The sequence below is a fragment of the Panulirus ornatus genome, chromosome 33, assembly GCF_036320965.1.
Source record: "Panulirus ornatus isolate Po-2019 chromosome 33, ASM3632096v1, whole genome shotgun sequence".
Lineage (NCBI taxonomy): Eukaryota > Metazoa > Arthropoda > Malacostraca > Decapoda > Palinuridae > Panulirus > Panulirus ornatus.
In genome coordinates, this window is record NC_092256.1 from 10,569,640 (window position 1) to 10,590,873 (window position 21,234).

At 40.3% G+C, this 21,234-nt stretch overlaps 1 protein-coding gene across 2 annotated transcripts in view; it reads right to left on the bottom strand.

Annotated features, from left to right (window-relative positions):
• Nucleotides 1-5,557: 5,557 nt before the first annotated feature.
• Nucleotides 5,558-21,234, bottom strand: part of LOC139759451 (regulation of nuclear pre-mRNA domain-containing protein 1B) — a 33,831-nt gene continuing 18,154 nt past the window's right edge. For both annotated transcript variants that reach the window (XM_071681594.1, XM_071681595.1), the window contains 2 exons: nucleotides 9,628-9,803; nucleotides 5,558-6,966 (listed from right to left, as the gene is read on the bottom strand). In XM_071681594.1, coding sequence (XP_071537695.1) covers nucleotides 6,820-6,966; nucleotides 9,628-9,803 — 323 coding nt within the window. In that variant the 3' untranslated portion in view covers nucleotides 5,558-6,819. The remainder of the gene's footprint in view (nucleotides 6,967-9,627; nucleotides 9,804-21,234) is intronic.

The following is a 21,234-nucleotide window of genomic DNA, read 5'->3' on the forward strand; positions in this document are numbered from 1 at the left end:
GGCCAGGTGAGGATATTTCCTCAAAGGCCCAGTCCTCTGTTCTTAACGCTACCTCGCTAATGCGGGAAATGGCGAATAGTATGAAAAAAAAAAAAAAAAAAAAATATATATATATATATATATATATATATATATATATATATGGAATAAAGGTGAGTGTTCAAATTAGAGATATAAGTTTGTTGAGTATTCCTAGGAAATTATATGGGAGGGTATTGATTGAGAGGGTCAAGGCATGTACAGAGCATCAAATTGGGGAAGAGCAGTGTGGTTTCAGAAGTGGTGAAGGATATGTGGATCAGATGTTTGCTTTGAAGAATGTATGTGAGAAATACTTAGAAAGGCAGATGGATTTGTATGTAGCATTTATGGATCTGGAGAAGGCATATGAGAGAGTTGATAGAGATGCTCTGTGGAAGGTATTAAGAGAATATGGTGTGGGAGGTAAGCTGCAAGAAGCAGTGAAAAGTTTTTATCGAGGATGTAAGGCATGTGTACCAGTAGGAAGAGAGGAAAGTGATTGGTTCCCAGTGAATGTCAGTTTGCGGCAGGGGTACGTGACGTCTCCCGTGGTTGTTTAATTTGTTTATGGATGGGGTTGTTAGGGAGGTGAATGCAAGTTTTGGAGAGGGATAGTATGCAGTCTGTTGTGGATGAGAGGGCTTGGGAAGTGAGTCAGCTGTTGTTCGTTGATGATACAGCGCTGGTGGCTGATTTGGGCGAGAAACTGCAAACGCTGGTGACTGAGTTTGGTAAAGTGTGTGAAAGAAAAAAGCTGAGAGTAAATGTGAATGAATAAAGGCAGCAAGTATGAATTATGTACATGTATATATTTGTATATGTCTGTGTATGTATATATATGTATATGTTGAAATGTATAGGTATGCAATGTGCTTGTGTGGATGTGTATGTATATACATGTGTATGTGGGTGGGTTGGGCCATTCTTTCGTCTGTTTCCTTGAGCTACCTCACTAGCGCGGGAGACAGCAACAAAGTATAATAAATCTAAAATAATAAACATATATAATATATATACATGTACACATTCATACTTGCTTGCCTTTATCCATTCCCAGTGCCACCCCGCTCCACAAGAAACAGCATCGCCAACTCCTGCATCACCGAGGTGGCGCTAGGAAAACAGACAAAAAAGGCCACTTTCGTTCACACTTAGTCTCTAGATGTCATGTGTAATGCACTGACACCACAGCTCCCTATCCACATCTAAGCCCCACAGATCTCTCCATGGTTTACCCCAGACGTATCTCATGCCCTGGTTCAGTCCACTAACAGCACGTTGACCCTGGTATACCACATCCTTGCACACCTCTCACCCTCCTCTATGTTCAGGCCCCAGCCGCTTAAAACCTTTTTCATTCCATCCTTCCATACATATTTGCCATTTCCTGCGTTAGCAAGGTAGCGTTAAGAGAATGATAAGAGAGATGAAAGCAAAACTAGGTAAAAGGGGTGCAGATGTGGAGTGCAGAGATATGGTGGCTAGTGGCAAGCCTGTTTGTGGATGATACTGTGTTGTTTGCTGAGAGCAAAGAAGAGTTGCAGAAGGTGGTAAGTGTGTTTTATGATGTATTTGTAAGCATAGGCGACTGAATGTAATGCAAGTGAAAGTATAGATTTTGTAAAACCATACAGTGAAAGAAGGAAGTGTACTAAATTGTGTTGTGGATATGGGGGAAATGACCAGAAGTGAGAGAATTTAAGCATCTAGGAGCTGTCTTGAGTAAGTGTTGTGATATTGAAGGAGATAAGGGAGAGAGCAGTACAGGGTAGAAGAGTCATTAGGTCCCTAAATAGAATTATGAAGGGTAGAGGTGTAAGTATGGAAGTAAAGAGAGGATTAAGGGACAGCATAGTCCTCCCAACTCTGACCAATGCAGCTAAAACATGGACGTGGAATGAAGCACAGAGGTCAAGAATCCAGGCTGTGGAAATGGGCTATTTGAGAAGAGCATGTGGTGTGACTAGATGGAATGAAGAAATGAAAGGGTGTATGAGAGATATGGAATGGCAAGGAATCCAACGGGAGTGAATCGTGGAATGGTAGAATGAGTGAAACGTAATAATTTGAGGTGGTTTGGGCATAAGGAAGACTGGGAGTTTACACGGAGAGTGTATGATAGTACAATTAAAGGGGTTGGTGTGAGTGGAAGATCACCTGTGACATGGACAAATAGGGTGGAGGAATACTGGAGGGAGAGAAACAGTGGAATAATGCATGGAATGGTGTATGCATGGAAGACTTGTATGGACAGGGATAAGTGGAGACTCTTTTGCCATGGCCACCCTTTGATGGGAGTTCCTGGAGGGAACGGGCATCAGAGATACAACTCCACAAACTGTTCACAATTCTTATTCACAACATCTAATACCCTATGCCCCTAATTACATCCTCAACTGCCACATTGCCCATTCTCACATTTCAATCATCCATCATTAATGCTTGATCCCTTGCATCAAAACTGCTGACACACTCCCTCATCTCCTCCAAGACCACATGCCTCTCTTCTTTAGTCCTCTCGTTTCCCAGTGCATGAGTCCACCACTTGTAATCAACTTTCATTTTTACCCTCATTAATCAAGGACTGACTTCATATTTCTCCACACATCCCCACAAATCCTTTAATAGCTGTGTTATTCCTTCATTAGCTCTTGCCCTTACATTAAACCCCTACTGTACCCCTATGACATTCTCAAACCATTCTCCCCCTTCCCCTCTGGCTCTGTTTCACTGAGCTAAAATATCCAAATTCCTCTCCTTGAACATACTATCTCTCCTTCTCATCTTGGTTACATCAACACACATTTAAACACCTCAGCTTGAACCTTCAAGTAGGAACACTCTTCACTTACCTCCTCCAGTTCCACCCTAAGAAATTAAAATTATACGGAGGGGAAGGTTGCCAGCTCCGCACTCCCACCACCTTTAGTCACCTTCTTAGACATTTAGGGAATACATGGGATGTAGTCTTTCTCCCCTATCCCTAGGGATCCCACCTCCCTGTAGTCACCTTCTATGACAAGCATGAAATACATGGAAAGCATTTTCTCCGTCCTCAAAATCTCTAAAATCTTGCTCTTTACCATTTGCTGTTCATCAATCAATGTTTGTATACATTACTTTCACTCTGACATTTCCATCATCTAACATTCTTGATCTGTCTGGAGCACTGGAGTGGGTGTTCCATCCTCTCACCTTATCTGGCATCTCTTGTTTTTTGTCATTTAACTGTACTGTTTGCTTTTCTCCTCTTTCCCTGGCTTATCATGTATGATGAATACTCCACTGAATTCTGCCTTGCTTTTAAGTTTCATTTGCCAACAAATATGTCATCATTATTAGTAATCCTCTATGTCTTGATTATAACCAATTCTTTTTTCCTTTATCATTACTACTTCATCCAGCAATTCCACAGCATCCAGTAATCTTTTAATGAGCACTTCTTTCTTTCCCCCTTTTCTCTCTATGTTTTATGATCTTAATCCACTCCAAAAGTAATTGATTTTTATGTGTCAACCTCCTGGTTTATTAAAATCTCTAACTCTGGGGACACCCACTTAATGGCAAAGTCCAAGAGTTTTGTTTCTACAACTTCTGTGTTTTTGGCTTTATCTATAACTTCCCTTTTGCTAACAAGCACTGATCCTGTATGCTCTGCATATTTCTAGTTATTATCTACTCGACCATAAATTCTCCTGATTGTTCTGTCTCTATCAGTGCATATTATTCTATCTATATCTTCACTCAATCCCCAGGGCTCCTCTGATACAATGTCCCTAAGTTCCTGTCACACATTATTAGTCATCATGCTCTGAGTCTGTTGTGGAACCCTAAAAACTACTTCTTCTTCCTCTCCTAATATACTGTATTTAATCACTTCTATAGCTTATATTTTGGGTAATTCCTCTTGTCAAATATTCCTGTACTTTAATGCATGGAAAAAGCTGATAAGCACTTTGTATAGTAAAACATGCCTCTAAACCCCAAAATGAATAGATTGATTACCTAATTCACTTTCACATTCTTGGGTAAGACTACCAAATCATCAACACCATAGTAACTGAAACAGCCCAAGACCATAAAAGGCATGTGTGCGTGTGTGTGTCAGTGCTTTGGACTAAAGTCTAGTGACTAGGGACAACCCAACCAGCTCTGGTAGCACAGAGCTATCGCCATTTGGATCTTGCCCTGTGCCCTGCAACTGGCTTCCTGCCCAAAAAGAGCCGACTTCTCCTTGTTCTCATATGGAGCACAGCCTCAACAGTGATAACTTTTTAATCATATAACTTCTGGACCCCATTAAAATACAAGGCTCCAACACAACGATCAGTTGTACAGAAGTGATGGAATCCTCTGGAATGAAATTCCTCGAGAGGATTGTACTCTTTTTCATTTACTGAAAATGACACCATCTTGCCAAAGGTGATTTTTAACTTGCAGCTAAACCTTATGCAGGCAGAGTTTGGAAACATCAGCCATATTAGCACTTATGGTATTCTCCACAGCCTTAAGGTTACTCAATGGAAATGTTCATTTTATTTTTTCATGACAGCTTAAATTGAGATGATGGTAACTTTGCACATCAGAGGATTAGATATTAGTATCTAATCCTCCTGTTATTTCCCAAAGTATATTTGTAATTTGAATCAATATATCTTTCTATCTATTCCATTCCTTCAGGAACTCCCTCAAAGAGGTGGCCGAGGCAAAAGAGTCTCCATAACTGTTGAACTCAAATGCTGCTTCTCAGCCTTCAGTGCCTCACTCTTAACAAACTAATGGCAAAAGGCAACTCTTGCACAGTGATTTCAGACTCCTACCAACTACTTTTACCTATTGTGTCTAGTTATTATTCCTTCTTCATGTTCCAACCTACTACTTCTAACTAATGCTCCTTCCTACTACTTCTATCTAACGTTCCTACCTACTGCTTCTATCTATTGCTCCTACTATCTATCTACAACCCTCCCCAACATTTGTCCGAGTTCCGTTCTGACCAACAGGTCGGATCTCAAAATGGACATAAGTCAAACACATATCAGCATGACATGCAGAATTCGTATACCTGTACAGCATTCTTTAATCCTACTTATTTTCTATCATGATTATCTCGTTTTCTGTTAACCAGCTTTATTATACGAGTCTGTAGTTTCTTTTCACCTTTTATTTAAGAATCTTTAGTTCATATTTCAACATTTCTATTTTCTAATCTTTATTTCTTTTCCAGTCGTATGTATGGATGGTCGTAAGTCACATAGGTCATAAGTAGGGGATCAGGTGTATTGATATCTCTGATGCTTATTCTCTTTGAGAACTCTGGCAAAGGGGCGACCATGGCAAAAGAGTCTTCATTACAGGTGAAACAACTTTAGATGTAAAACCATGATTTAGATTGCTATCATACTAGTAACAATAATAATACACTGAAAGGTACATCCCAGCATTATCATTTTCAAGCCATATCACATCGAAAGTTTCCCATAAAATACTGGTACTTATAACAACCAGCATTTTGAAATGCTAGTCAAACGACATGAAAATGTATGTCTTTATATTTTGTAGTGAACATCACAATGAAGTATACAAATGCTGCTCAGCTACAAAATGTCAGCTGAAGAGATAAGATGATTCCGGTGGACTGTAAAGTCTACACAATATATAGCACTTTCCAAATAAAAGACCAACTTCAATGGTGTTACACTGTGCACAAGTTAGAAATCAGCTGCCTGACATCTAACATCCTATACATCTTTCAGAAGTACTGGAAGAAGAGGAAACGAAGAATCTCACATACAGAGACATGATCTGGTTAATACAATGCTATGTGATATATATATATATATCTTTCTCTTCTTTACAGTGTATAAAAGGAAAATGCTGCGCAAAAGAAAATCACCAACTTTTCATTTTGGGATACTGAGGTAACTAGATACAGATAATTAAATTCAAAAACTCTTCTTAAAACTTGATCATTTATGAAATACATCTTGTTGAGACAAGCTTACTGTTACACGACTGTTACATGCTGACCAGTCAATACAGTGAACTGGGAAACCATACAACAATGAATGACTTAGAGTATCTGCAGCCCAGGAATAATCATTAAAACATGACTATTGTGAGGTATCTACCCATAGCTCAAAACAACTAATCAGCATAGTACATTTGCTCTGAGCTACAATGACTTTTCTGTATCACTTAAATAAAAATATAAAAGGGAGACCAAATCAAGGTCTTCATTTAAGTGAAACTTTGTGTGTGAAATATTCACAGAACAAGACTGAAAGTAAAAAAAAAAAACAGCCTTATCTGCATTTCTTACATAACCAGACCATTACTGATTAGTTTCCTAATTCAATTTATGATAATGCATTACTTAAGTACAAAGATAATGCAAAAAGGTATATCATATATGGTACATGGTCATTAGTGAGGCTGAGCTATCCTAATACTTATACTTCAATTCATTTCAGGGAGGAATATTATATATGTCAACTGAGATATAAATAAACTTAAGAAAATCATAATAATTACTAACAATAGAATAATTTTCATAAAAATTTGCAGAATAAGGTCAACATTACATTTATAGATGTATACTTTTCCTTATCCCTCAAAAATATCAACAATATCCTTTTGAAGAACGAAGTATAACATCAGAAGACAGACTCTGCAGACGCTGATACTAAGTTGTTGTTAAGGCTGCTGGGAAATAGCCTTAACTTTCTAGTAGTTCTAGGCATCAGCTATCACAATTTTCACAACGCAGCAGGGTCCGTTCCTGCATACACGAGGAGATCACGTGAACAGGTCACCTGCTGATGGAAGAGGAGCTAGCCCTCCCATTCTGATGTTCGGTAACTTGGATATGTCTGGTAAGTTTTGTAGATGAGCCCTCAGTTCCTCTCTCACCTTTTTAACTTTAACCTGTTTTTGCCGATGTTCCTGAATAAAAAGGGAGTTTAGTTAATCAGATATAGCAACATGTTAAGAATCTTACATCAAGCTTATTCACATTGTTTTTTTTCTATCATATTCACATTGTTTTTTTTCTATCAGCAAAACTATAATCAAAATTTTTGATCCAAATGATATCAAGACTTCTGCAAAGAGGATCAAAAAGAAATCCCCCACGATAGTCTGATGAGTGAAGTCCTTCACAAAAGAAATTTTTTGTCACCAATATTCCATAGTTCCAATTCATGAGTGATACAATATCTAAAATCACTCAAAACAGATTTCTTTGCCAAATGAAAACAGACATCATTAACTTCAACAGCTCATGGTGAAATGTTATGGTGGAGACAGAAGCTGCCGTGGTCAGTCCTAGGTATCTAAAACACTTCACTTCCTTAAAAATATTTTCATTCAAACACACCTCAGCAAACCTACCTCTCTACCCTGCTAAACCTAATAACCCTGCTTTTATTCAAATTTACTCTCAACGTCCCCCTTTCACACATTCTCCCATTCTCAGACACTAACTTCTGCAGTTTCTCACTCAAATCTGCCACCAATACTGAGTCATCAGTAAACAATTACTGACCCACTTCCCAGGCCCCTTCATCCCTTAAAGATAGCATACTCACCCCTCTCTCTATAACTCACATTTACCTCCCTTACCACTCTATCAGTAAACAAATTAAACAACAATGATGACATCACACATCCCTAATACATATCAACCTTCACTTGGATCGGTCACTCTCCTCTCTACCTACTCCTACACGTCTTACATTCTTGAAAAGCTTTTCACTGCTTTCCTCCTACACTATATATTCAAAAACCTTCCAAAAGGCATCACCACCAACCCTGTCATACCCTTTCTCTAGATATATAAAAGCCTTTTGTTTCTCTAAAGCCTTTTGTTTCTTTCACACAAGTTCTTTAAAGCAAACATCTGATCCTTACATCCTCTACCACTTCTGAAACCAAATTGTTCCTCCCCCCAAAATCTGACGCTCTGTACATGCCTTCACCCTCTCAATCACCACTCTCCAATATAATTCACCAGGTACACTAAGCAAACATACACATCTGTAATCTGAACACTCAGCTTTGTCCCCTTTGTCTTTATACTGTGGCAATATACATGCATTCTATCAAACCTTAGACACCTCACCATGATCCGCACATAGTGAAAATTGAAACTAACCAACTAACAATGCTGTCATCCCCTTTCTTAAGAAATTCAACGGCAATAATATAGCTACTGCACCACACTTCATCTTAGCAAGGCTTTCAACACCTCTATTTATCAAACCACTTTCTAAGGTTCTCAATTTGTATACCTCCCAACCCAAACAGCCTATATCCACCACCCTATCTTCAAACAGATTCAACAGTCCTTTAAAATACTCATTCCATGTAATCCTCATCTCATTACAAACTGTCATTATTTCCCAATCACTTCCCCTTTACTGATGTTTCCATTTCTTCTCTTGTTTATTTCACACTAAAAACCTCCTTCCAAAATATATGATTCTCCCTAATGTTTACTGATACTCACTTACCCCAACTCTTATTCGCCCTCTGTTTCAACCCCTATTCTAAGTCTAACCTTCTATCAAGACTGTGAAACACATGCATGTTGTACTACCACTGCATTAGAGAAAGACATTTGTAAATGACTAAAAAAAAGGTTAGACACATACTACAATGATGAAAGAAAATGTTTTTTCACCAACTACAGATATCAAGAATCAAAAAGAACAATCATTCATGATGTTTTATGAATTAGAAGAAAAAAAGCTGTTGCTGAAAAGATTCTAGCTGAATCTAAATCTAATCAGCTGTATTACATACAGTATGAATAGTTCAAATCAAATCAACCTGAATGAGCAAAAAGATCACATTCAGTGCCAAATGACTTTACAGTTTGTTTTTTCCACCTTTAATATCTGAAACAATAATCATTACAATTAGATTTATACAGTATCTGAGAGCATTAATATGGTGCAAAATATGTATGCCATAAAATAACTATGGGTAATGCTCTTGTATGCAGCAATGGGAAAAGTACTGAGTTTCAGCACCTCGAGGGGATACTCTAGTTTTACTGGAGTAGCCAAGTCTAGCCCTGCCTTCTCATGGTGACCTCGTATGTGCACCCTCTAGGGGTAGAACTAAAAAGGGAAGTGTTGCCCAATTACACCAAGGCAATACTTTTAGATTTAGACAAACACCTGAGGTGTACTCTTAGTTTTTGACAATTTTGGAGCCTCGCTACCTTCGGGAACACTGAGGTAACTGTCAAGGGTGAGGCACAAAAAGCTAAGAAGCAGCAATGGAGTCTGCCAGTTATGCCAAGGGGTAAAGGAAATGAGCAATTGAAGGTGATGGCACTGAATGTGAATGGGATGACTAGGGAGAGTAAAAGGAGGGAGGCACGTAAGGACAGGGATAAGTGGAGACTCTCTTGCCGTGGCCACCCCTTGATGGGAGTTCCTGGAGAGAACTGGCATCAGAGATATAAATAGATAGATAGATAATGTCATATCCAGCACTTCCTAGGTCCAGCAAATGCCAGATAAAGTTTTTCCTGTATTTTGTTCAATAAGTGTATCGAAACTGTATCTAAGCCTACCAAAGAAATGAAATTCTTACCTCTAGTGTTTCTTCAGCTTGAGCGAGTAAATCCTTCTGGTATGCTATGTAATCATGCAGTAAACGAGCTACAGCCTTTCTTGCTTCCATCTCTTCTGCCAACCGTTTGTTGTATGCTTCAAGCATAGACAATGCTTCATCCACCTGCTCGCACAAAGCCCGTGCAGCAGCCAAGTCTATCAAGATTGAAACATATTTATAAGCTTCAAACATTACAAGACTAAAGAGAAGTTTATAAAAAAAAATATTCCACAAATAATAACTTAAAATATTCCAAAGAAATGGCATCTTCACACCAAGTACTTGAGTTTCATTTAATTGCAGTATGTAAAATATATGAAATGACTTATGAGTTCATAGATATTCACTTAAAAACCTTGGAAGGCAAACTCAGAATAACAGTGCTCAAATGCTCCAGTCCAGGGATTTGCAAAGGAAAAGTGTATGGTGTGAAAGAATTTTCCACCACAGGCAGAGCCCCATAAAAACTTGCCTAGTGAGAGACTGAAGTACCATTTCTCTCCAAAAAATAGTGTGTATCCACATTCATTCCTGAACAGAAGTCCACATCAAGACTAGGTCTTAATTGAAATAAAGAGAGGTTAATGAAAGGAAAAAAAGATGACACAAGGGAAAGTAAATTCATAAATTCTGAAGGATGTGAAAAACCTGTCTTGTGAAATATGCCAGGTCCTAGTTATTGGAAAAGATATGAGAAGTCCGGGAGTCCCAAAGCTTCAAGGTGTAAGGAAAGAAACAGTTATGCAGTTAAACAATTACATGAATCTTTTTATGGAGATGCCAAAGATAAGGGTGCACTTCATGAGGAGGTAATGAAGATAGAACTCCTTTTACACGTAAAGGTCCTTAATGTACTTGTCCTTCTTTCAATTCACTAACAAAAATAAACTTTAACTGAGGGGTGATTTCTTACTCAGTGTTACCACATGCAGGCAAAGTCCAGGAACACCTATTCAAGACAAGTCATTCCTCTCAACCACTATAATACTAATGGAAGCCACAGATGCTCAAGCAGAGGGACTAACAACCATTGGCACCCTACCTAGGCCTTTAATGTTATAGTGGAGGGGGTCAGGTATAAAAGGATATACATGCAAGTTAGGGTGATATGATAATTCAGGGTATAATTAAGGGTTATGGAGTCCCTGGTGCATATGAAAATAAGTAACAGCTTGTCAAGGAACAGCTTGTCAAGCTGTGTGCAGAAAGAAGAATAGTGAATGAAAATACTTGGTTTTAAAAAAGATGCATATATGGGTAGAAGGAAATAAAAATCAACAGGCATGCAGAGGAGAATTTGTTGGTGGAACTTTGTTGAGAGGGTAACAAGTGGAATTTTTTTTTTATCATTTTTGGTGGAAATGAGTGTAAAAGTACATGGTGGTTTAAATTCCTTATGCTGGAATTTGAATTTCTCAGTTTTAAAATACTGGTGCTTTTCAACAACTGGGAAAAACAATTCCACTCTTATGAAAGTAAAAAAATAAGAATAATGAAACAACAAAAACAATGATATATAGGCTTCAACTTACCTTGGGATATAAAACAGAACTCTAGTATGAGCATATATATTTGGCACTAAGTGCTTACAAGGCCTACTGCTGAAATGTTTCGAAAAGCAGTGTAGCCACCTCTTCATTTATATGGTGCTCTGATGTACTTACTTCATTTTGTGACCCAGAAATGTGAGTTTCTTTGCACAGAGAAAACTTTTTAACCATCAAAATATCAACAATCACTCAGCAATATATCTCAACTTCTACATCTTTTAGATGAAAGGTATAACAAGGACTCTCATTTTTCACATAAATTACTTGTTTCTAAGTATATCTAATATGTTTTTAATCTTCATTATGTACTGAATCACTTTTTTGTTTTGAAAGATGTAAGCACAAGCTTCATGGGTCTGTGTTCCAACATGAAACAGTTAAGACTTACAATACATCTGGTTTGATAAGAATTTTACTGTTGCTACAGTGCTAATAAAATAACACAATACTACTACTACTACTATTCATTCATATATTTATCATACTTAGTCGCTGTCTCCCGTGTTAGCGAGGTAGCGAAAGGAAACATGAAAAATTGGACCAACTACTACTACTACTACTACTAATCATTATCTTTTTCTATTATACTTAGTTGCAGTCTCCCACGTTAGCGAGATAACGCAAGGAAACAGACGAAAGAATGGCCCAACCCACCCACATACTCATGCATATGCATAAACGCCCACACACACACATATACATGCCTATACATTTCAATGTATACATACTTATACATACACAGACATTTTTTTTTTTTTTTTTTTTTTTTTTATACTTTGTCGCTGTCTCCCGCGTTTGCGAGGTAGCGCAAGGAAACAGACGAAAGAAATGGCCCAACCCCCCCCCCCCATACACATGTACATACACACGTCCACACACGCAAATATACATACCTACACAGCTTTCCATGGTTTACCCCAGACGCTTCACATGCCTTGCTTCAATCCACTGACAGCACGTCAACCCCTGTATACCACATGACTCCAATTCACTCTATTTCTTGCCCTCCTTTCACCCTCCTGCATGTTCAGGCCCCGATCACACAAAATCTTTTTCACTCCATCTTTCCACCTCCAATTTGGTCTCCCTCTTCTCCTCGTTCCCTCCACCTCCGACACATATATCCTCTTGGTCAATCTCTCCTCACTCATTCTCTCCATGTGCCCAAACCATTTCAAAACACCCTCTTCTGCTCTCTCAACCACGCTCTTTTTATTTCCACACATCTCTCTCACCCTTACGTTACTTACTCGATCAAACCACCTCACACCACACATTGTCCTCAAACATCTCATTTCCAGCACATCCATCCTCCTGCGCACATCTCTATCCATAGCCCACGCCTCGCAACCATACAACATTGTTGGAACCACTATTCCCTCAAACATACCCATTTTTGCTTTCCGAGATAATGTTCTCGACTTCCACACATTTTTCAAGGCTCCCAAAATTTTCGCCCCCTCCCCCACCCTATGATCCACTTCCGCTTCCATGGTTCCATCCGCTGACAGATCCACTCCCAAATATCTAAAACACTTCACTTCCTCCAGTTTTTCTCCATTCAAACTCACCTCCCAATTGACTTGACCCTCAACCCTACTGTACCTAATAACCTTGCTCTTATTCACATTTACTCTCAACTTTCTTCTTCCACACACTTTACCAAACTCAGTCACCAGCTTCTGCAGTTTCTCACATGAATCAGCCACCAGCGCTGTATCATCAGCGAACAACAACTGACTCACTTCCCAAGCTCTCTCATCCCCAACAGACTTCATACTTGCCCCTCTTTCCAGGACTCTTGCATTTACCTCCCTTACAACCCCATCCATAAACAAATTAAACAACCATGGAGACATCACACACCCCTGCCGCAAACCTACATTCACTGAGAACCAATCACTTTCCTCTCTTCCTACACGTACACATGCCTTACATCCTCGATAAAAACTTTTCACTGCTTCTAACAACTTGCCTCCCACACCATATATTCTTAATACCTTCCACAGAGCATCTCTATCAACTCTATCATATGCCTTCTCCAGATCCATAAATGCTACATACAAATCCATTTGCTTTTCTAAGTATTTCTCACATACATTCTTCAAAGCAAACACCTGATCCACACATCCTCTACCACTTCTGAAACCGCACTGCTCTTCCCCAATCTGATGCTCTGTACATGCCTTCACCCTCTCAATCAATACCCTCCCATATAATTTACCAGGAATACTCAACAAACTTATACCTCTGTAATTTGAGCACTCACTCTTATCCCCTTTGCCTTTGTACAATGGCACTATGCACGCATTCCGCCAATCCTCAGGCACCTCACCATGAGTCATACATACATTAAATAACCTTACCAACCAGTCAACAATACAGTCACCCCCTTTCTTAATAAATTCCACTGCAATACCATCCAAACCTGCTGCCTTGCCGGCTTTCATCTTCCGCATCTTTACACAGACATATACATATATAAACATGTACATATCCATACTTGCAGCCTTTATCCATTCCCATCGCCACCCTGCCACACATGAAAATGGCACCCCCCCTCCCCACGCGCACGCGTGAGGTAGCGCTAGGAAAAGACAACAAAGGCCACATTTGTTCACCCTCAGTCTCTAGCTGTCATAAGTAATGCACTGAAACCACAGCTCCTTTTCCACATCCACGCTCCACAAAACTTTCCATGGTATACCCCAGACGCTTCACATGCTCTGGTTCAATCCAATGACAGCATGTCAACCCTGGTATACCATATTGTTCCAATTCACTCTATTCCTTGCACACCTTTCACACTCCTATATGTTCAGGCTCCAATCGCTCAAAATCTTTTTCACTCCATCCTTCCACCTCCAATTTGGTTTCCCACTTCTCCTCGTTCCCTTTACCTCTGACACATATATCCTCTTTGTCAATCTTTCCTCACTCATTCTCTCCATGTGGTTATCATCCCTGAAAGATTTTGGGGAGTCATGTGCAGTTGCCCTTGACATTTCTAATGCTTTTGACAGGGTGTGGTATCAGGGTCTCATCTGTAAGCTCCCACCTTTTGGCTTCCTTCCTTCACTTTGCTCCTTCATATCTAGCTTTCTCTCCAGCTGATCTATCTCTGTCGTTGTTGATATTTCAGCCTTCCCCCTTTTCACCATCATCAACAGTGTGCCTTAAAGTTCTGTCCTGTCCCCAACACTTTCCCTCTTTTTTTCAATGATATCCTCTCCTCTACAAATAATCCAATACACTCGTACACTGATGACTCAACACTGCATTCATCCACACGCTTCAATTCTGCTCCCTCTTCTCACACTCAATCTGCATCTCGTCTTGACACAGCTTCCTCAATAAACAGACTTGGACAGATCTCATTAGGTACACAAAAGCTTGTTAAGTTCAATGCTTCCAAGATCCAATTTCTACCCATCTCTTTATCGAACACCCCTCACAACTCTTGCTTTTCCTTTATGGATTCTGTAATTCCACCTCTTGACTCAATGAACATACTTAGTATTACTGTACAATCCACATTACAGGATTAGCTAAGTCTACCTCTAAGAAACTGAGTGTCCTCTTTGTCGAAAACTTCATCTCTTCTGAAAAGCTGCTGCATTTATACAGGGGTTTGATTTGTCCTTGTATGGAGTAATGCTCTCACATTTGAGGTGGTTCTAGCTAGGCATCCTTACTTGACAGAGTTGAGTTGAAAACAGACCGACTTATAAAATGTCCCGGGCTAACTTTCAAATTGACCCCCCTTGCTCCCAAGAGCTGGCTTCTTGTGTACCCACACTACTAGGTAGACCAAGCAAAACTTCACTAGCTGTTGCATCACATGATTAGTATGTGGCCATCAGCAACTTAAGGGTGGGTTATTTTGATATCTGCTTTCTCTACACGTCTAAGCTTTGGATCTATCTACCTTCTCAAGTTTTTCCCAATAGCTATAACCAGGCACATTTCAAAAGACAGGTTTTTCACTTCCTCCTAAATTCCTAAATACTTTCCAGTCTTTTCTTTCTCCATTTCACAATTCTCTCTATAATTCAATCAAGGCCCCGGCTCAATGTGGACTTCTGTCCGTGACTGGAGCCTTAAAAAAAAGAAGGAAAAAAAAAGCTATGTGAAGAAAGATCAAGAGAGGCAAGTGTTTTGGGAGCAGCTGAATGATTGCACCAGCAGTTTTAGTGCATGAGATTAGTTATCAGTGATGGGTAATTTAAATGCAAGGGTAAGTAATGTGGCAGTTGAGGGTATAATTCGTTTGCATGGGATATTTGGTTTTTGAATGGAAATGGCGAAGAGCTTGTGGAGTTGAGTGCTGCAAAAAGACTGGTGATTGGGAATAAGAGGGATATACACATATATACATATGTGAATAGGAGAGATATTGACAGGCATTATAATATATGAATTGATAGGCATGTAAAAGAGACTTTTGGATGTAAATGTGCTATGGGGGATAGCTGGTGGGATGTCTCATCACCATCTTGTGGAGACGAGGTTGAAGATTTGAAGAGGTTTTTGAAAAAGAGGAAACAATATCAGGAAGAAGAGAGTTGAGAGTAAGTGAACTTCGAGAGGATACTTGTGTAAAGAAATACCAATAGAGACAGTGTAGAATGGCTAAAGGTGAGAACAAATGAAGAGATGGGAGTGGATGACAAATGGTAGATAGTCAGGGAAACAATGATGGCATGTGGCATGCGAAAGGTGGAAGGCAGTCAGATTAGAAAGTTTAAGGAGGAAGAAGACCTAAAGTTCCTAATGAAAGAGAAAACAAGAGGCATTTGGGCTTTACTTACAGGGAAATAGTGCAAATAAGATTAAAAAAAAGAGAAAGCAGCAGGAGGTCAAGAGGAAGATGTAGAGGTTGAAAAAGAGGGCAAATGATAGTTGGGGTGAGGGAGTATCATTAACCTTCAGGGAGAATAAAAAAAGGTTTTGGTAAGAGGTAAATAATGTGCAAAAGACAGAAGAACAAGAGGGAACCTAGGTGAAAGGGGCAAAAGGGAAGTGATAATAGGTAGTGATCAAGTGTAGTAATTTGAAGGAATGTTAAATGTGTTCGATGATGAAGTGGCAAATGTAGGGTGTTTTGGTCAGGATGGTATGCAAAGTGAGAAAGAGCCATAGAAAATGGTGTGGTGAAAAGAGAAGAGGTGGTGAAAGCCTTGTAGAAGATGAACTGCAGCAAGTCTGCAAGAGTGGATGGTATTGCAGTTGAATTTATAAATACAAGAGGTGACTGTGTTGCTGAATGCATGGGAAGGATACTCAATGTATGTATGGATCATGCTGAATGCCTGAGGATTAGTGGAATGCATGTATAGTGCCACTGTATAAAGGCAAAGGTGATAAAGTTGAGTGTTCAAACTACAAAGGTATGAGTTTGTTGAGTATACCTGGTAAGGTGCATGGGAAGGCTTTAATTGAGAGGGTATAGGCATATTCAGAACATCAGATCCGGTGAGAAGCAGTGTGGTTTCAGAAGTGGTAGAGGATGTGTGGATCAGGTGCTTGCTCTGAAGAATATGTCAAAAATTACTTAGAAAATAGATGGATCTGTACATGGCATTTAAGGATTTGGAGAAGGGTTAATAGAGATGCTTTGTGGAAATGTCTTAAGAATATATGATGTGGGAAGTAAGCTGCTAGAAGCAGAGAAGTTTTTATCAAGGGTGTAGGGCATATGTATGAGTAGGAAATGAGGATAGAGAATGATTACAAAGGTCAGTGTGTGGTAAGGGTGTGTGGTGTCACCATGGCCATTTTATTTGTTTATGGGTATGGTGGTGAGGGAGGTAAATGCAGGGGTCTTGGGGAGAAAGGCAAGTATGCAGTCAGTTGGGAATGAGAGAGCCTAGGAAGTGAGTCAGTTGTTTTCTGCCCATTATACTACTAAGTTCAGAAGAGTCTGTAAAAGAAGAAAGTTGAGAGTAAATGTGAAAAAAAGCAAGGTTCATAGTTTCAGCGGGGTTGTAGGTGATGTAAATTGGGATATACATTTCAATGGAGAAAAATTGGAGGAAGCAAAGTGATTTACAGCCAAAACATCCAGATTTCTTTCCTCAAACAATACTGCCTATCTTTCCTTTCTTCTCATCTTGGTTACATCCACACACATTCAGACACCCCAGTCTGAGCCTTCAAGAGGATGAGCACTCCCTCTTGATTCATTTTGTTTCCTCTTTTAGAAAATGAAATATATGAAGAGGAGGGATTCCAGTCCTTCGCTCCCACCCCCTTTAGTTGCCTTGTTCAACATGCAGATAATACTGTGAGAGAGAGAGAGAGAGAGAGAGAGAGAGAGAGAGAGAGAGAGAGAGAGAGAGAGAGAGAGAGAGAGAGAGAGAGAGAGAGAGAGAGAGAGAGAGAGAGAGAGAGAGAGAGAGAGAGAGAGAGAGAGAGAGAGAGAGAGAGAGAGAGAGAGAGAGAGAGAGAGAGAGAGAGAGAGAGAGAGAGAGAGAGAGAGAGAGAGAGAGAGAGAGAGAGAGAGAGAGAGAGAGAGAGAGAGAGAGAGAGAGAGAGAGAGAGAGAGAGAGAGAGAGAGAGAGAGAGAGAGAGAGAGAGAGAGAGAGAGAGAGAGAGAGAGAGAGAGAGAGAGAGAGAGAGAGAGAGAGAGAGAGAGAGAGAGAGAGAGAGAGAGAGAGAGAGAGAGAGAGAGAGAGAGAGAGAGAGAGAGAGAGAGAGAGAGAGAGAGAGAGAGAGAGAGAGAGAGAGAGAGAGAGAGAGAGAGAGAGAGAGAGAGAGAGAGAGAGAGAGAGAGAGAGAGAGAGAGAGAGAGAGAGAGAGAGAGAGAGAGAGAGAGAGAGAGAGAGAGAGAGAGAGAGAGAGAGAGAGAGAGAGAGAGAGAGAGAGAGAGAGAGAGAGAGAGAGAGAGAGAGAGAGAGAGAGAGGGGGGGGGGGGGGGGGGGGGAACTTTCTTAATCTGTCTTTGCGAACACAGAAAATGGCAATATGATATAAAAAAAATAATAATAATGCACTCTGGTAATAAAAAAGAGTGTGGTTGAGAGAGCAGAAGAGGGTGTTTTGAAATGGTTTGGTCACATGGAGAGAGAGAGAGAGAGAGAGAGAGAGAGAGAGAGAGAGAGAGAGAGAGAGAGAGAGAGAGAGAGAGAGAGAGAGAGAGAATGTGAGTTTCAAATGAGAAAACCTGGAAGAAATGTGATGCTTTACAGACCTGGGAGAAGACATGACAGCAAATGGGATTAAATAAGCTGAAGTGGTAGAGGATGTGTGGATCAGGTGTTTGCTTTGAAGAATGTATGTGAGAAATACTTAGAAAAGCAAATGGATTTGTATGTAGCATTTATGGATCTGGAGAAGGCATATGATAGAGTTGATAGAGATGCTCTGTGGAAGGTATTAAGAATATATGGTGTGGGAGGCAAGTTGTTAGAAGCAGTGAAAAGTTTTTATCGAGGATGTAAGGCATGTGTACGTGTAGGAAGAGAGGAAAGTGATTGGTTCTCAGTGAATGTAGGTTTGCGGCAGGGGTGTGTGATGTCTCCATGGTTGTTTAATTTGTTTATGGATGGGGTTGTTAGGGAGGTAAATGCAAGAGTCCTGGAAAGAGGGGCAAGTATGAAGTCTGTTGGGGATGAGAGAGCTTGGGAAGTGAGTCAGTTGTTGTTCGCTGATGATACAGCGCTGGTGGCTGATTCATGTGAGAAACTGCAGAAGCTGGTGACTGAGTTTGGTAAAGTGTGTGGAAGAAGAAAGTTAAGAGTAAATGTGAATAAGAGCAAGGTTATTAGGTACAGTAGGGTGGAGGGTCAAGTCAATTGGGAGGTGAGTTTGAATGGAGAAAAACTGGAGGAAGTGAAGTGTTTTAGATATCTGGGAGTGGATCTGTCAGCGGATGGAACCATGGAAGCGGAAGTGGATCATAGGGTGGGGGAGGGGGCGAAAATTTTGGGAGCCTTGAAAAATGTGTGGAAGTCGAGAACATTATCTCGGAAAGCAAAAATGGGTATGTTTGAAGGAATAGTGGTTCCAACAATGTTGTATGGTTGCGAGGCGTGGGCTATGGATAGAGTTGTGCGCAGGAGGATGGACGTGCTGGAAATGAGATGTTTGAGGAAAATGTGTGGTGTGAGGTGGTTTGATCGAGTAAGTAACGTAAGGGTAAGAGAGATGTGTGGAAATAAAAAGAGCGTGGTTGAGAGAGCAGAAGAGGGTGTTTTGAAATGGTTTGGGCACATGGAGAGAATGAGTGAGGAAAGATTGACCAAGAGGATATATGTGTCGGAGGTGGAGGGAACGAGGAGAAGAGGGAGACCAAATTGGAGGTGGAAAGATGGAGTGAAAAAGATTTTGTGTGATCGGGGCCTGAACATGCAGGAGGGTGAAAGGAGGGCAAGGAATAGAGTGAATTGGAGCGATGTGGTATACAGGGGTTGACGTGCTGTCAGTGGATTGAATCAAGGCATGTGAAGCGTCTGGGGTAAACCATGGAAAGCTGTGTAGGTATGTATATTTGCATGTGTGGACGTGTGTATGTACATGTGTATGGGGGGGGGTTGGGCCATTTCTTTCGTCTGTTTCCTTGCGCTACCTCGCAAGCGCGGGAGACAGTGACAAAGTATAAAAAAAAAAAAAAAAAAAAAAAGTCACGAAGTGGTTGAGAGGACTAAGTTCCTGTGCACAATCAGTGTGTGGAAACAAACAGAGGTCACTGTCATTAATTTAATGCAAATATGGATGTTTGATGGAACAGTAGTCCCAACAGTGTTTTACGAATATGAGGCAGGGGTTCTCTCTCTCTCTCTCTCTCTCTCTCTGTGTGTGTTTCAAATGAGAAAACCTGGAAAATGTGATGCTTTACATACCTGGGAGAGGACATGACAGCAAATGGGATTATATAAGCTGAAGTAAGTCACGAAGTGGTTGAGAGGACTAAGTTCCTGTGCACAATGAGTGTGTGGAAACAGAGGTCACTGTCATTAATGGCAAATATGGACATGTTTGATGGAACAGTAGTCACAACAGTGTTTTACGAATATGAGGCAGGGGTTCTCGATGAGAAAAATGAGGAAGTGGGGAAGAGAATGAATACTGGAAATTAAATGTTTGATGACATGTGTTGTGATGAGGGTTCAACGAGTATGAAATAACATGTTAAGGGAGAGGTGTGGTAATGAGAAGAGTATGGTTGAGAGCTGGAGAGGTGTAAAGTAATGGTTCAGATATATGAAGAGAATGGCTGAAGCGAGGTTGGCAGAAAGGGTATATGAATCAAGAGTGGGGAAACAAGAGGGAGACCAAAATGGAGATGGAAGGATGGAGTGGAAAAGGTTCTGTGGGCTTAGGGCCTGGACAAGCAGAGGGGCATTTGGCATGCACAAGATATATTGAATTGGAGCAGTGTAGTATAAAGGGGGTGACATACTATCAAAGGGCTGGACCAGGACATATGATATGGTCAGGTGAACCAAGGAAATGTCTGTGTGGACTGGTTGCAGGAAGAGGCCTGTGGTTTCGGAGCATTATACATCACAGCTAAGGAGTGGACGTGAGCATATGGGGCCTCCTCTTCATCTATTCCTGGCACTACCTCGCTAAAACAGGAAATGGTGAACAAAAGTGATGCATTAGATTGGGTAATACCAGAGTGAATAATGTAGCGATTGAGGATATAATTGGGAAATATGGGGTATTCAGTGAGGTTAACAGGAATGGAGTGGTGTGCTGTCAAGTATTGGTAATTGGGAATATCTCTTTAAACTGCTCTTTCTAACTTACACTTGGTCTCCCCTTTCTTTTACACCAAACATAATCTTTTGGTCATCCTTTCACCCTCCATTCCTTCTACTTGGTCACACTGTTTCTCCTTTATTCATCACATTAACTCTTTTCCACAGCCATATCCACAAAAAAATTCACTTCCTCGTGCATTTTCAAAGACAATTTTACACTTGGATATCATTACTTTGTCATCTCTCCTTTGGCTTTGATTAATATCTGCAGATGTCCGGGTATGGAACTGGTAAGGTTCCTGAATTATTCTAGGTCCCTATTTTGG